Here is a 15,962-nt window from a genome sequence, read left to right on the forward strand (position 1 = left end):
ATGAAAAACATAATCCTTTTACTATATATTTATATTCATTAAAAGATTCTTATAGAGTACTTGCTACCTTCCAGGTATGATGTTGGGTATGATGTATATAAAAAAAAAAAAGAATAGCAGATTCTATAATAGTCCTTGAAGATGTCACACTGTAGGCTAATTAAGTGTTTTGCAAGTTATTTCGGAGAGTACATCTACATTCTAAACTCCCGATGAACCAGTTCTGCTTATCATTCTCTCACAGCATCCATACCACTGTCATGCTAGTCAAAAGCCCTCTCATTCAGGCATGATATTAGATCATACTACTATGCTAGACCAATATCACAGAGATAAAAGATGGTCCATGGCAGAAGTTTCTCCTTTTTTAATGTGAAAATAAAAAGCAGTTGACTACATCTCAGCTTCAAAACTATTCACATTTGCAGTTAGATAATTGTTGCAGGGGCCTGTCTCATATGCTGCAGGATGCTCATTATCTCTGGTCTCTATCCACTTCCCAGGCGGCTCAGTGGTAAAGAATCCACCTGCCAATGCAGGAGCAGCAGGAGACACGGGTTGAATCCTTGGGTAGGGAAGATCCTCTGGAGGAGGAAATGACAACCCACTCCATCAGTCCTGCTGGGATAATTCCAGAGACACAGAAGCCTGGCAGGCTACAGTCCCTCGGGTCGCAAAGAGTCAGACACCACTGAGTAACTGAGTACAATCCACTAGATACTAGAATAAACATTTAAGTGTCTCTAGACTCTGCCAGAGGTCCCCTGAGGGACAAAATTCTCTAGTTGAGAACCACAGCTGCATTGTATAAATATGAATTAAATCATTACTTATTCTATGAGTGTTTAACCTGCAAATACTGAATTATACTTACATTCGGAGATCCATAATTCTTAAAGTACTGTCTTTGGTATGAATTAATAAACGTTTTCCATTGTGATGAACCTCCAAGTAACTTATCGGGATTCCCTTAAACTCACTCTCTTTAATTTCCTAAAATGAATTTAAAAAGATTATGTAATATTACAACTACAAAATTTGTCTAAAGTTAAGCCCTTTTAAGTATACAAATTTAATTTTAAGAAGTCATTTTTAATTGCACAATGCAAGATGTTTTAAAATTGTTAGCAAAATTATTCCAAGTAAGTTCAAGTTAAGGATGAAAATAAAGCTGATAAAATGTAGTTTGGGGCTGCTAAGTAACACTATATTTAGTGTTTTTCTAGTATATTCTCAAATAAGAAGCACTTTCTGCAAACATGTCTTTTATTACTACATTGTCTGTTTATCATCATTTAAGAAATCTCAATTTCTAAGTTCAAAATTAAGTATAGAATTAGCTCTCAGTTCTATTTCAATTTCAGATGATTTCTTCATGCATTTACCTCCACTTGTCCTAAAAAAGATAAGCTATCAGCATCTTATTATGAAACAATTTAGTTTAGATTGTAATTTTAGGTTTTTCTGGATACTTAAAGCAGCTAAATCTTCTGGTTACAGAAGAAGTCTCTAAGTAGACCTGACTACTGATGTCAAGAAAGACACAAACACTGAAGGAGAATCTGCCTGAACAAGCCATATATAAATAAGGACAATTTCCAAAATCCTTCTTGTTTGGATTATCAGGAGAAAGAAAACAATTGCAAATACAAAACTGTTTAAAGTCTGAAGAGTCAAGAGAAGGTCTGCTTTACTCTGCAGTCAGAATTCTGAATAGCATTCTTCTCCCTCGAGGTCCCCTTATTATTTTGCTCACTTCTCCTAGAAGGTCTCCTCTTCAGAGGTGGGTTAGCACCAATACAGGTGGGGTACAAACTGCTATAATCCTAATATCAGCAGTAGAATCCCCGGTTCTGCTGTTCGGTGCTGAAACCGGCTGCCAACCACTTTTTTACAAGTTCCAGAATAAAGTCAAACACTGACACCACAGATGGGGATTTTACTGAGCCCAACTACAATGATTTGGAGGTGAAGATGCACTGATGAAGGTCTGAGCACCTGGAGCAACACTTACACAGATGCAAACATGCAAAATCAAAAACAAGTCTGCATAACAAGTGTCAGGAATAAATTCGAGAAAAGAGTTGGCAGATTTAGTGTTTGTAGCATCTGTTAATGTTTTCCTTCATATTTTTTCATATTCATGCTCAAGGTCTGGTGTTAAAGACCACACTCTACACCAAGGAGTAGAGCAAGCAACATGGACGCTTCATCTTAAGGGACAAATGAGCATAAGCTAGCATCCCCCACTCCACTGGTGGAAGAGAACCAAGTAAGAAATCGCAGTCTCCATCTGTCCCAGGCATAAGCTGTTAAAAGGACATCCCATCCCTCATTTCCTCACTTTTTATATTTGACTGTCTCAAGTAACCACCAAGTGGCAGATTTCCAGGTGTATTTGCCTTTTGGTTACTACACAGAAGGAAAGAAAACACATGATTTTTAATATAAATAGCAGACTCTGTATTGCAGAAACAAATGACTAGAAATGTTGCCTTTGGAACCTCGCCAATATATCAATATATAAGTAATTAGAAAGTTCTTTTCAAAGTGTATGAAATTGCTACAACATGAATCCCAAGTCATCATTCATTAATCTGACAGACTAGATAAGAATGACTAAAAATAGAATAGACTGGGTTTTAAATTGATCTGACAGACTCAACAGATTTAACTAAAGTTGATGGAAATTCTTTTTCACACGTCTTTTTTCAAACAGGGACAACTGCTACAATCTATTATGAAGAACAAGAAAACCAAAGAACACAGCTATAGCGTATTCATATATATGACATATATATATATAAAACTCAAGTTTAATGACTTGTTTTGTATTTTTAGCTAAAACATACTAAATATACACCAACAAAGTTGCTTGGTATACAAGCCATCTTAAAAACACTCTGCTTAAAAAATGAGATTATTCATTTGTTTTAGCCAATTTAGTATATTTCAATGAGACAATTACTGTGATTAAATGACACACCTCCTCATATTTATTAATATATAATCTTGATCACATAATTTTGAGAGACAGCACTGTTAACAAAACCTTAAGAATGGTGTTTCTAGTGATGCTTGCTATTGGACAAATAAAAAAAAGAATATGAATAGCAGAAAATATAAGTTGTTATGTATAGACGATAACATAACATATACCTCATTTTGCATAAATTTTACCAATGGATTCCTGAATACCAGAGTGCAACCTAAGGCTCAAAAATGTGAAAGAAAAGCCCAACCAAAATGAAGAAAATTTTCATTAAGTCACTATGTTATCAATTAGCTATCAGGAAAACACAATAACTGACTTTTGAGGGACTGAGAAAAACTTAATTCCTTTGAAAGGAGTGAACAGAATGTCCTGCATCTTTTAAGTCATGTGATTTTTCCCAATTTTTTCAAATAAATCCCCAAGTATGAAGTGAAACTCTACCTTGTTTATGCTCCAGTGACGCACTGAGTGTTGTATATCATTGACTTTGACATACGTATTCCAAACAACAATCACCCCTGTGCAGTCTCCTGAATACATGTGGTGACCTATTTAAAAAAATAAAATAATGTAGGTAAAAATGATACACAGAAGTTGTTTCAACTATTATGAAATTAGGCAAACACATCCCAATAAGACAAAAAATTGAAGTGCTATTAAAAGGTACTGTAGTTTAAAAAAAGCCCAAAAGGCAAACAATCAGATCCCAATTTTTTTCACCCTTTTGAGTTACTTGTGATTTCTTCTGTCACCTACCTGAATTTGAAAACAAAACGAAATGAGCATCTCAGTTCATGTGTACATAGCTCAAATTCCAAAGCAAAACAAATTATTTGAATTTTCCAATATGATCTGTACTGCTCACTTTTATTAACCTATATAACCCATTTCACATTCCTGGAGAAACACCTATGCTCTAATATATACTGTTAGAATAATACCTGAGACCTGGTAGGAACTCAATAAATGATTAGGGAATTAATAAAATAATAAGTAACAGGTGTTTCAGTTTAACATCAATTCTGAAAGTCAAACCATCCTACAGTTAAATGGGACTTCAAAGGCCATCAGATTCAACTTCATAAACAATTAGGCATGTTTTAGAAACCATATGAACAGATGGCTGTTCAGCAACTGTGAATGCAATATTTTACACAAAGTATTAACATTTAGTGTATTCATGGAGAAGGAAATGGCAACCCATTCCAGTACTCTTGCCTGGAAAATCCCATGGATGGAGGAGCCTGGTAGGCTATCATCCATGTGGTCGCAGAGTCGGACTGGGCTGAGATTTCACTTTCACTTTCACTTTAGCTTATTCAACTGTTGAAATGCTCTGCATGTGAGAATCTTCTTTCTAATTCTAAGCAAAGGAAAATCTGTTTTCTGTAGCTTTGGCTCTATTTCTACCTACTGGAGTAACACAGAAGGACTTCACTTTTTTCACACCTTAACCAAATACCTGAAGAAATTATTCATCTCTCTTTTATAATCTGAGCTACTTCTTCTATGACAGAGTTTTCAGATGCCTTTCTATCCTTGGTTGACCTTTCCTGAAGGGGTTCCTGCTTATAAACATCCTTATGGTTGAATTGAGTACATTAGAAATATTATTATTTTGATATGATCCCATACTAATTGTTTACAGCTATACAAACCTAATGTCTGAAATAACAGAAAAGGTGACTATTTAATAGATACAACAAATTTGAGTCTTTCAGCTGATAAAATAATTATATTTTATATCCTTGAAACATCATTTATAATACTCATATTCCAAGATTAAACCTTAAATAATTGCAAATTTCCCTTCCATAAACATGTGTTTATATACTTAAAAAATCTTGTTGCCACATTTAAAATACATATTTTCAACATTGTTCTGGGATCTTTCCTCCTATCTTCCTCAGTTTTATCATTTACAGAAAAGGGTCCTTTAAGAAAACTACTAAGGGAACAATCACCAATCCAACGGAATATATTCATAAATTTGGAACAGGATTGGTTGTTACAGCAAAGATTAGTTGAATCAAAATGCTTAGAAATGTACTGACTTTAAAATTAACTAACAACTACTGCAGTGCCAAATTTATGACCAGGTCTATCATATGATCTGCACAAACAATCTAAATATGCACAAACATATTTAATTTTATCTAATACAAAAAGTCCCTTTCAAGCTGAAATAATAATTATCCTAGTGAAACAAAATTTTTAAAAAATTCTTCACGTAACTAGCCTTCAATTTGAATATAATTTTAGACATACCTTCAATATCAAAACAGAGAGAGTTGATGAAACTCTTGTGATTGTCAAACTGTCGGATCAATACGGCAGGATCCTGTCTCATATCAACTTTCCATATACGTATCACAGAATCATAGCATCCTGTCACCACCAGCTCTCTTACAGCTGGGTGGAATTTAGCCGTGTAAACAAAAGAAGGATGAGGTAAAACTCTGAAAGTATTTGTATTGTTTATTTCATTTTTCCATATCCTGGAAAAGGATGAAAATGTTACATATTGCTTCTGAAAGGCAGACGTTTCTCTAAGAACCGATATACGCAATGGACTTTATGAGTAAGCAAATGACAACAACCAATGGTAAATTTTCTAATAATAAAAATAATCTGATCACATTATTTGATGACCAGACTTCTTTACATTTTGACAAAGCTATTTCTTTTACAGTTATTTTCAAGTATTATGTTAATTCATCTACTAATTGCAATCTATACTGCAAAATGTCTCTATTTGTTTTTAAACCAACCTATTCTTGACATTGATTAAACACAATGCATAGCTGGTAAAATATTGCATCTAATAAAATATAAGTAAAAAATAAAATAGAGGAAGAAACTTCAATGATTTCTCATCTAGGTTGTGTATATCGCTTTTCCAAAGTGCTTACAGTTGAGGACTTAATGTGGTACTCCATTAACTTTTTATTTGTAATTTCAAAGCATAATTAACATAAAGATCTCAAAGACTTAGAAGTCACTTTCAAATGACTATATAAGTACTTGAACAAAATAACATTAAAATAATTACAATATTTTATAGGAAACAGGTTATCTAACATTGAGTACTCACTTTTAATACTCATTATCTCTTCCTTTATATAACAGGTGATTTAAAAGAAATTAATATTGTTATTGCTATAGTCTTGACAAAAGTAAACCCTAAGAGTTAAACTATCAGGTTAGCACTGGAGTGGGTTGCCATTGCCTTCTCCGAAGTCAATGTGTAAAAACAGACAAAATCTAGGAACAAACAGGTGCTTTATGAGTGTGAAGCACCTGATTTTTAAAAACTTAGGTTATCAGAATTAGAAGAATTTATTTTTTAACATGGGGATTTATAGTTTATCCTTTTTATTACTATCTAAGAAATGAAGCAAATTAAGTTTTTTTCAAAATTAACTATAGAAGAAAAACTACAGTTGCTATTCAAGAATAACATTCTATCAGCTTTCTCAGCAGCTGCTTAAAAATACAGGATATGATCTTCAACTACTAAGAATCCAAACTAGTAATGAAGGAAGTGAAAGACTGTTTTCAAGTAAAAGTAAAACACATGTGTCACTGCATAAACATTTTTACCATCATGAAACTGTCAATGAACTCATGTAACATGAAATACAGTACTTAGTGGGGAAAAAAATCACTAATTTTGAGGGAATATTAAGGAGAATACTGAAAGTAAAACTTCAGTTGCCTGCTAATAAATCTTAGCAGCGTCATCTGAAATGCTATATAACAAGAAGAAATGACAAGTGTATTGTAAAAAGAGCTCAATATAATTTGAACAGACACAATATTTTAACATAAGAATGAAGCTTTTTATATAAATGCTGAACTGGTATCAGTGATGGCTTTAGTCACGCAAGCAATGGGAGAATCTAAGATCAAAAGAAATGTATTACTGGGTTTGTGAAAAAAAAAAAAAAATCAGACTGATCATAGCAGAAAACATTTATACACAAATCTGTAAAGACTAGATGAACATACAAAAAATTATTTAAATTTGGAAAGAAAAGAATATACCAAAGTTAAAACAGTAGGTGTGAAGAGAGGATGGAGTGAGAACATATTGGTATATTTGAGAGCCATTACTCATGGACAAGTTTTTCTGATTATATTGGGAGCTGCTGTTCTTCTTTTTCTTCAAATTTTACTGAAGATAACTAAAGATGGAGATTTAAATTAAACCCGTTTAGTAGAGAGCTAACCAGTGGAAAACAGTTACTCAGAAGATGCTAACAATAACAGGTGATGGTGACCTCAACGGAAGACAGAAGACCTGGCCAAAAACCCAATTTCTTGCCCCTTGCTTTCTGCAAGCATTCCTTATCTCTTTCAAAATCCCACTATCTTTTTATTTCTAGCCACAATGATTCTCTTTTCACTCAGTAATCCTTCACAATAGTATTTTAGGATGCCAACGGTCCTAAATTAGGATCAACCCCAAAGCTACACAAAGGAAAATGTATACTTTATACAACATATGCCATGTGAGGAAATCCAAGTGGACTTAAAAAATGGTAAATCTAAAAAATTAAAAAAAAAAAAAAAGGTAAAACCTGAGTTGGGTCTTAAATGATGACTGTGAGCCCACCTTGGCTTACCATAGGCACTTAGATATTTGTTGGGTGAATGAGTTGGGCAGGAAGGGGAGGAGAAGCGCAGGAAGCCTAGGGACAGTCGATAAGGTAACAGGGAGATGACAAAGAAGATGAGATGTTAAGTGCACTTCAGAAGTTTGTGTGAGCGATGCAGAGGGTACTATGGGACGTGCACAAGAGAAAATGGGAGGTCAGTGAGGGCCACGTCTGTCATGCCACGCTACGGAACCAGGACATTTTTAAAAATTTAAATTTTTGGCAATCAAAGATTTTTTTAAAGTCCAGACATTATGAAAGATGGTTTTGGAAAGAATTTTAGCACAGCAGGGGTGGAGGAGCTAGAGGGTGAATACTGGCAAAGCTTAGCAGCAACAGTTGAAGCAAAAAGATAACAAGGGCTTGAATTAAGGTAACAGCAGTGAAGACAGAAAGAATGTGACAGAATGTGAGCCTTTTAGGAGGGAAAATGGATACACTTCAGAACTACTTAGATGTGAAAAAGAAAGATGAGTAGCACTATTCTGAGTTCCCAGCTTGGGAGGCAGGGTAGATAAGGAGACGCATTTAAAAATGTGGCGATGCAGAGAATGGACTTGTGGCCATGGTGGAGAGGGAGAGAGGAGAACAAGTAGCATCAACATAGATACACTATCAGGTGTAAGATGGATAGCTGGCGAGAAGCTGCTTTGTGGCACAGGGAGCCCAGTCTGGTGCTGTGTGATGACCTGGAGGGATAGGATGGGGGAGGGGAGGGAAGCTACGAAAGGAGGGGATGTATGTATAATTATGGCTGATTTATATGGTAGAAACCAACACCACATAGTAAATTTTTTAAAATATTTAAATTAAAAAAAAGAACAAAACAAAAACTATATGAAGGTTAAAAACAGAAAACAAAATTTGGTGATTTCAGATTTGGATTTGTGGTACCACTGGGCAATCCAGGCAGAAGTGTGTTAATAGCTGAATTTGAAAAAGAGAAGGAGCTCGAAGTTATTAGCATACAAATGAGAGTCAAAGCTGAAAAAGATGAGAGCGAGCAGGATAAGCACACCAAACCACAGAACACACTGAATAAAGGATCGTGGGGACCCATATCTCTTTGTTAAGAGACATGAATAGAGATACACAAGGGTAAATTTATGAATGTGCGTGCTAAGTCGCTTCAGTCATGTCCAACTCTTTACGACACTATGGACTGTAGCCTGCCAGGCTCCTTTGTCCATGGGATTTCCCGGACAAGAATACTGAAGTGGGTTGCCATTCCCTTCCTCAGGGGATCTTCCCGACCCAGGGATTGAACCCACAACCCTTATGTCTCTTGCATTGGCATGTGGGCTTTTTACCACCTGGGAAGCCAAAATTTATGGATATTAGGTGGTAAACCAGAGATAAATACAGGAATTTCATGTCTGGTTAAATTACACTGTAAATTGAAGGTAGTCACTTGATGAAAGTGGGAAGACTGTATAGAGAACTTAAGATTGTGCAAAGAACTTGAAGCACAGTAAGATTTGGTTAGATCTGCTGCTAGAGGAATAAGAAAAAAATAGCTAAATAAACATAAGCAAAAGGATTGCTCAGCAGAGATGAGAATTTATGGATTTTACGACTCTCAAATCCAAAGTCAAGGTCTTACCAAGGTTGTGCCTTTTTCTCTAGCATACCCTGGTGTCAGACAGAATGGTTACGCTTGAAAGAACAAGAAACCAGATGGGTTATTGAAGATATTGCTACGAGGGATTAATAGTAGGCTTCTAGTTCTCCGGTGGCTCTGACAGTAAAGAATTTACCTACACTGCAGGAGACCAGGTTTGATTCCTGAGTCAGGAAGATCCCCTGGAGAAGGGCATGGTGACCCACTCTAGTATTCTTACCTGGAGAATCCCATACACAGAGTAGCCTGGTGGGCTACAGTCCATAGGGTCGCAAAGAGTCAGACACGACTGAGCGACTAACACTACTACTTATTAAATTGGAAGGGGTTACATTATTTTAAGACTGACATTCTGAAAAATGCAAATATTTGAAAATCTATTACACTCTTAAAATGCAAGATGCATATTAATTTACTGACCCTACATTATGCATTGAGCAGCACCATGTCTTGGTCCCTGGATCCAGCTAAACAGTACAGATGGAATCCCTGCCATCAACAGCTTATATTCCAGGAAAAAAAATCTCAGTTGTTTAATAACTTCAAAGTATTAATCAAAACTGTACAAAATGACCATTTAAAGGCTGAGGATTAGAAACACTGTATATCATATAAATGAAATATATTTAACAGCATGTGTTTAGGAAAAAGTTTTCATAACTTATTTAATCAGTGAGTCTGTATGATGCATATTTATGACAGTCCCTTGATAAGAAAGACATAATTGAAGCATAAGAGCAGTTATATCACTTTACATTCTATTTCCTCTCTTTGAGGGCATGCAGCATACACAGAGGATGAGATGGTTAGATAGCATCACTGACTCAATGGACTTGAGTTTGAGCATCCAGGAGTATCCAGGAGACACTGAATGACAGGAAAGCCTGGCACGCTGCAATCCATGCAGTTTCAAAGAGTCAGACACAACTTAGTGACTGAACAACAACAAGCATACACAGAAGTGAGTACTTCTGAAGTATACTAACCTGGCAGTGCCATCAGATGATGCAGTAAGAATATAACGATCGTCTTTTGACCAGCAAAGATCATAAATGATATTGAGGTGGCCACACAATTCTCTCATGAAACGTCCAGAAGGAATTTCGTATACTAATGAAAATATTCCCCAAATTAGTAAGTTTTCAGACAGAGGATTCTTAACTTAATAATATAAAAATCCATAATTTATAATAATTTATACATAAGGTAAGCACTGTCTATAAGAATATTATCACCAAAGACATTTTCAGTATGAAAAAAGGTCAAAATCTACTTAAAAGATTTCAATTGCATTAGATACAAGAACTTAAATACCTAAAATTTTACAATATGCTACAATTAACAATTATTCTGATCTCTTTTCAAAGCAATCCTAATAATCTTTGATAATCAACTTATTAAACAGATAACTTTTAAATTACAATTCACTGTAATTTTTATGAATAAAGTATTATTTTATCTGAAAATCAATCAAAGTTCAAGCAAAATTTAACTATTCGAAGCAATGAGAACTTAAACTCTGCTACTGTGAGAGAAAAATTCTAATACTAAAAATGATAGGGGAATTAATAGAGATTTAATCTGATAAACAAGGCATTGTGGTATTGTTATGTTATGTATACAGTAAAACCTTCTAACAACACAGAACAACAGTTTCCATGTCTCTACTTCCACCTAGTGGTAAAACCAACCGCTGTTTAAAATACTATGTACAGAAGAACTGCTATAGCAAAATAAGTAAGTAAAGTAAGTAAAGTCACTCAGTCGTGTCCAACTCTTTGTGACCCTGTGGACTGCAGCCCACCAGGCTCCTCAGTCCATGGGATTCTCCAGGCAAGAATACTGGAGTGGGTTGCCATTTCCTTCTCCAGGGGATCTTCCCGACCCAGGGATCGAACCCGGGTCTCCCTCATTGGAGGCAGACGCTTTAACCTCTGAGCCACCAGGGAAGCCCCTATAGCAAAATAAAGACCTTGGAAAATCTGCTCCACCATAAAAGCAATGAGAACACTGGCAAAAATGGTCAAAATTAACTTTTTCAAAATTTTGGGAATTAAAGGCTTGTAACAATCTGAGGAGCATTTTACTAAAGAAAAACATATGAATATTGGCAACAACAGTGAGCTCCATGGTGTTTTAAGTTGTCCTGTTCCCATTTTCCTCTCCCAAGCTCCAGAGTAGCCTTGAAAACCAACAGCCTTGAAACTGTTGGTTTCAGAATAGTAGCCTCCCATCTATGAGATGGGGCAGAAAAGGCCTGAAGACCTCCAAAGCCCATCCCTAAGACAAAACTGTTAGACAGTTTGGCAGCTTCCTGCAAGGCTCCATTCTCAGGGCCTGGCTTTATCTGACCTGGTCCTGAGCATGCTCTGGGTGAAGAGTCCTAACCCTGGGGTGCATAAAATAATCAGCAGTGTGGCCCTCTGAGGCAGTGATACCAGAAAGAAGAAGCTGATCAAAGAACTTAAAAGGAAATACTGGGAATGAGATGTCCATAGGGTACTTTGAAAAGCTCCAGTATATTCCAGGGAATTGAGAAGAACACAAACACATCAATGGCTGTGCACATACTTGTGCAAGGCAGACCTGAAAGGCCTTGTATCTTACTGTGACTGCCCCGGGGAAGCTCTGTGCAAACAGAAAGTGAAGGCTAAGGTGGAGTTGTAAACTCTCTACTTTAGCACTGGAAACCTATCCCAACATACACACAGAGCGCCCTTCGGCACTGGCGGGGAGACCTGTTTACTCAAGGATATTTAAAAATCCCTCTCTAATCATCAGTTGACCACCAAGCTAGCAAGGCAAAAACTCCAGGGGTAGCGCCTCACAGGGAATAAAGACTAGGAAAATAACTATACAGATAACAACAACAGATCCCAGGTGGGCAGATGGAAGTGGGTAAGTAAGGGAATCTGATTTCCAGAGCTGCCATATTATCATATATAAAATATTCAGTTTTCAAGGGAGACACACACATATACACAAAACACAAAAGTATGGCCACACACAGGAAAAAAAGCAGTCAGCAGAAACTGTCTATGACACCTAGTTAAATACTTTAAATCCTTTCTTAAAAGTATGTTCAAAGAACTAAAGAAAACCACATCTAAAGAACGAAGGTATGAGAATTATTTCTTGCCAATTAATAGACAGAGGTTATTTTTAAAAAAAGACAGTAGAAATTCTAGAGTTGAAAAGTACAATAACTGAAATAAACAATTCACTAGAGGGGTTCAATAGCAGATATGAACTGTCAGAATAATCACTAAACATGAAGACAGTTCAATTAAGAGTACGTAGTCGGAGGGGCAGAAAGGAAAAAATGAAGGAAAATGAATAAAGGTGCAGAGACCTGTTGCATACCATCAAGTGCACCAACACAGAAATGATGGGAGTCTCAGAAGAAGAGAAGAAACAGAAGGGGGCAGAAAGAACATCTGAAGAAATAAAGATGAAAAACTTCCCAAGTTTGTGAAAAACATTAATCTGTACATCCTATGAGCTGAATGAATTCCAGGCAGATACATCATAATCAAAAACCAAAGACAAAGATTCTTCTTTTTTTAAAAATTTTTTCAGATTCAAGCAGTAGTAGGTATATCTAAATTTAAGTTTTTTCTTAAAGTATGAAGTAACACATATTTATCCTGGAAATGTTAAAAACATACACATCAGAATGAAAATAATTCTTTCACTGCCCAGTGCATAGTGAAAAAAAAATTACTATTAATACTCTGGGGGTATGTTTTCTTAAGAATCTTTTTTTTCCCCAATGCATAGCTTTTAGTGACTGTTAACAATAGCAGAATAGCATAGTCATAATCAAACTACATGATAACTTTGTACATCTAAAGCGAACATTATTTCATGAGGAGGAATATTTACTTAATAGCTGATAATCAAGCCAATTATGAGCCCTTGCTGAAAAAAAGAGCCAGTCAGCCCCAGAATAATAAACTGTGACGTTCTCAAAGTCAGTGCTCGGGGCAGACGCCTGTGAAGAGCTGGCTACTTCCTGCTGAGGTGAGCTGGTTTTCACCATTAAACAAGAAGGGAAAGTATTTCATGCCTCTATGACTAGAAGAGCATGAATACCCACTGAAAAAAACATCTCTAATGTTACAGAAATAACTTGTCAACGTGGTTTCTCCATTTTTTAAAGGTACTTTAAGAGTAGGTCTTTGGACTCTGCTGAGTTACTATAATTAAAATTCTTCATTGGTATTCCTAAGCCAATTTTTACTGTCTTAGCACATAACAAATTTGAGGGCGTTCATAACCAAATTCTCACTATTATCAAAGGACTAAAATTGGACTAAAATTCCTCAAGAGAGTTATTAATCCTACATGCTACAAAATTTCTATACTTAAAATAGAAAATATACAAAGAGTACCTCTTGAATATTTTTAAAAATTTATTATCCTTCATTTAATCATTCTCATTGTTATTCCTGGACATATACTATATAGTGTAAATTATTAAAAAAGAATTGTGACTTTACTTGAGGAAATCTATTTTAATTCAGTAGTATGAGTGGATGACAAATTAAGATTTCAATGAATTTTAAAACACAACAAAAAAAATCCTCTCATAGTCTAATATTAGGATAAACAGATAGGATCATTACTCACAAATAATTGGATATCCATCCCGGCTGGCACAGGCTGCTGCTAATATTCTTCCATTGTGGGAGAAAGCAAGACAAAAGCATCCTCGCTCTCCTGCATTTAGTGAGAAGAGGTGCTTGTTTGGGATACGGCAGGCCTGTAAAACATACATTTTGCAAATACAGATGAAGAAACATCAAATATGAAAGCTAGTTGTTAATTTCAATTATTGTAGCTGGTGCCGTTTCTGGTTTTTAAAAAGGTCCCTTTAGTGTGAGGCAGAGGAGGAAGAAAGCAAGTAAGCAGAATGATGGAAAACCATAGTAAATTACTTCACTTTCAAAGCAGACAATCAGTTTTAATTCTCCCTAACACTGAGTGAATTTATACCCCATGCCTAACTAGCACTATTCACCTAGAAGATGAACACAAACTTTCAAGATCTGATACTCTAAAGCTGTCACTACCAGATTATTTTCACATAGCCACAAAAGGGAATGTGTGTCACACCCTTCTTTCATGACAGCAACTAATAAGTGATTTTTGTGGAACCATAAACTTGTCCTGAGTCTACAGATGACATACAGACCAAGCTGAAGTCCAGGATGTATAAATATTCATTTTTTCTTTTTTCTCTTTAATAACCATCATTTGTAAAGCCTTCCAAAATGCATTTTATGTTATGTATACAGTAAAACCTTCTAACAACACAAGTCTCTACTTCCACCTAGTGGTAAAACCAACCGCTGTTTAAAATACTATGTACAGAAGAACTGCTATAGCAAAATAGACCAAAATAAATCAATCACTTCCTATTGACTTCTCATTCACAACTTTTATTAAAATTCCTTCATCATTTTTATGTTTTCATGCCTTATTACCAGATGAACCCAAAACTTTTTGTGTATTAATATCTATTGTAGAAAATACTACTTGCTTTTATTTGTCCTAATTCTACCTCTTTCAAACTTTGGTGAGCCTTAGTTCCTGTATTTCTTTCTTATTATTCAAAATGTATATTTGGCCCTTATGACATGCCATGAATGTGGTACTTTTATTACAAATATCTTTTTATATATTCATCATGAGCTTCCCAGGTGGTTTAGTGATAAAGAATCTGCCTGCTAGTGCAGGAGATACAGGACACGTGGGTTCAATCCCTGGGTTGGGAAGATGGCCTGGAGTTAGGAAATAGCTTCCCACTCCAGTATTCTTGCCTGGAAAATCCCATGGACAGAGAAATGTGGCGGGCTACAGTCCATGGGATGGCAAAGAGTCAAACGCTACTGAGTGACTGAGCATACACTCACACACATTCATCACAGCAAACCTGTGAGTAACTACTGCTGCTAAGTCATGTCAGTCATGTCTGACTCTGTGTGACCCCATAGATGGCGGCCCACCAGGCTCCCATCCCTGGGATTCTCCAGGCAAGCACACTGGAGTGGGTTGCCATTTCCTTCTCCAATGCATGAAAGTGAAAAGTGAAAGTGAAGTTGCTCAGTCCTGTCCAACTCTTCGCGACTCCATGGACTGCAGCCTACCAGGCTCCTCCATCCGTGGGATTTCCCAGGCAAGAGTACTGGAGTGGGGTGCCATTGCCTTCTCCAGAGTAACTACTAGTACTATATAAAGCTAATAAGTATTATTCAGAGTCAGTCAAAGACTATGGACTCAAGGACCTGCTTTCTAGACGGGAACCAAGGTCTCACAAGTAGCATCACAATTTAGCAGCAATATGAAGAGGCAGATTTATGAGCAGCTACTAGAAAGGTGAAAAATTCAACAGACATCTATTAGATGTCAATAATGTACCAGATACCATCTTTCCATCCAGATGATTTAGAAAAGGGAGAGGGGGATAAAAAGAGGTCAAAAATTGAACAAAAAGTTAGCAGGTTTCATAATCACTTACTGCTGCTCGTAGAGGAGGAGGTGTAGTTAAGGAACACTGTGCCTCATCACTAAAGCCAAAACACTAAAGGCACCATCATTTAACTTGCATCCCCAGAGTAAGATGCTATACTCAGAAGAGGCACCTGATGAACATTTAATAACAGCAACAAAGGGCCTCAAC

At 36.1% G+C, this 15,962-nt stretch overlaps 1 protein-coding gene across 1 annotated transcript in view; it reads right to left on the reverse strand.

Moving 5' to 3' along the window:
* The window catches only part of AHI1 (Abelson helper integration site 1), a 240,372-nt gene that overhangs the window by 163,306 nt on the left and 61,104 nt on the right, over nt 1-15,962 (reverse strand). The window contains exons 11-15 of the mRNA XM_052645614.1: nt 13,910-14,042; nt 10,264-10,387; nt 5,264-5,493; nt 3,437-3,543; nt 875-993 (exon numbers count right to left, since the gene is read on the reverse strand). Coding sequence (XP_052501574.1) covers nt 875-993; nt 3,437-3,543; nt 5,264-5,493; nt 10,264-10,387; nt 13,910-14,042 — 713 coding nt within the window. The remainder of the gene's footprint in view (nt 1-874; nt 994-3,436; nt 3,544-5,263; nt 5,494-10,263; nt 10,388-13,909; nt 14,043-15,962) is intronic.

Source organism: Budorcas taxicolor, chromosome 9 (assembly GCF_023091745.1).
Source record: "Budorcas taxicolor isolate Tak-1 chromosome 9, Takin1.1, whole genome shotgun sequence".
Classification (NCBI taxonomy): Eukaryota; Metazoa; Chordata; class Mammalia; order Artiodactyla; family Bovidae; genus Budorcas; species Budorcas taxicolor.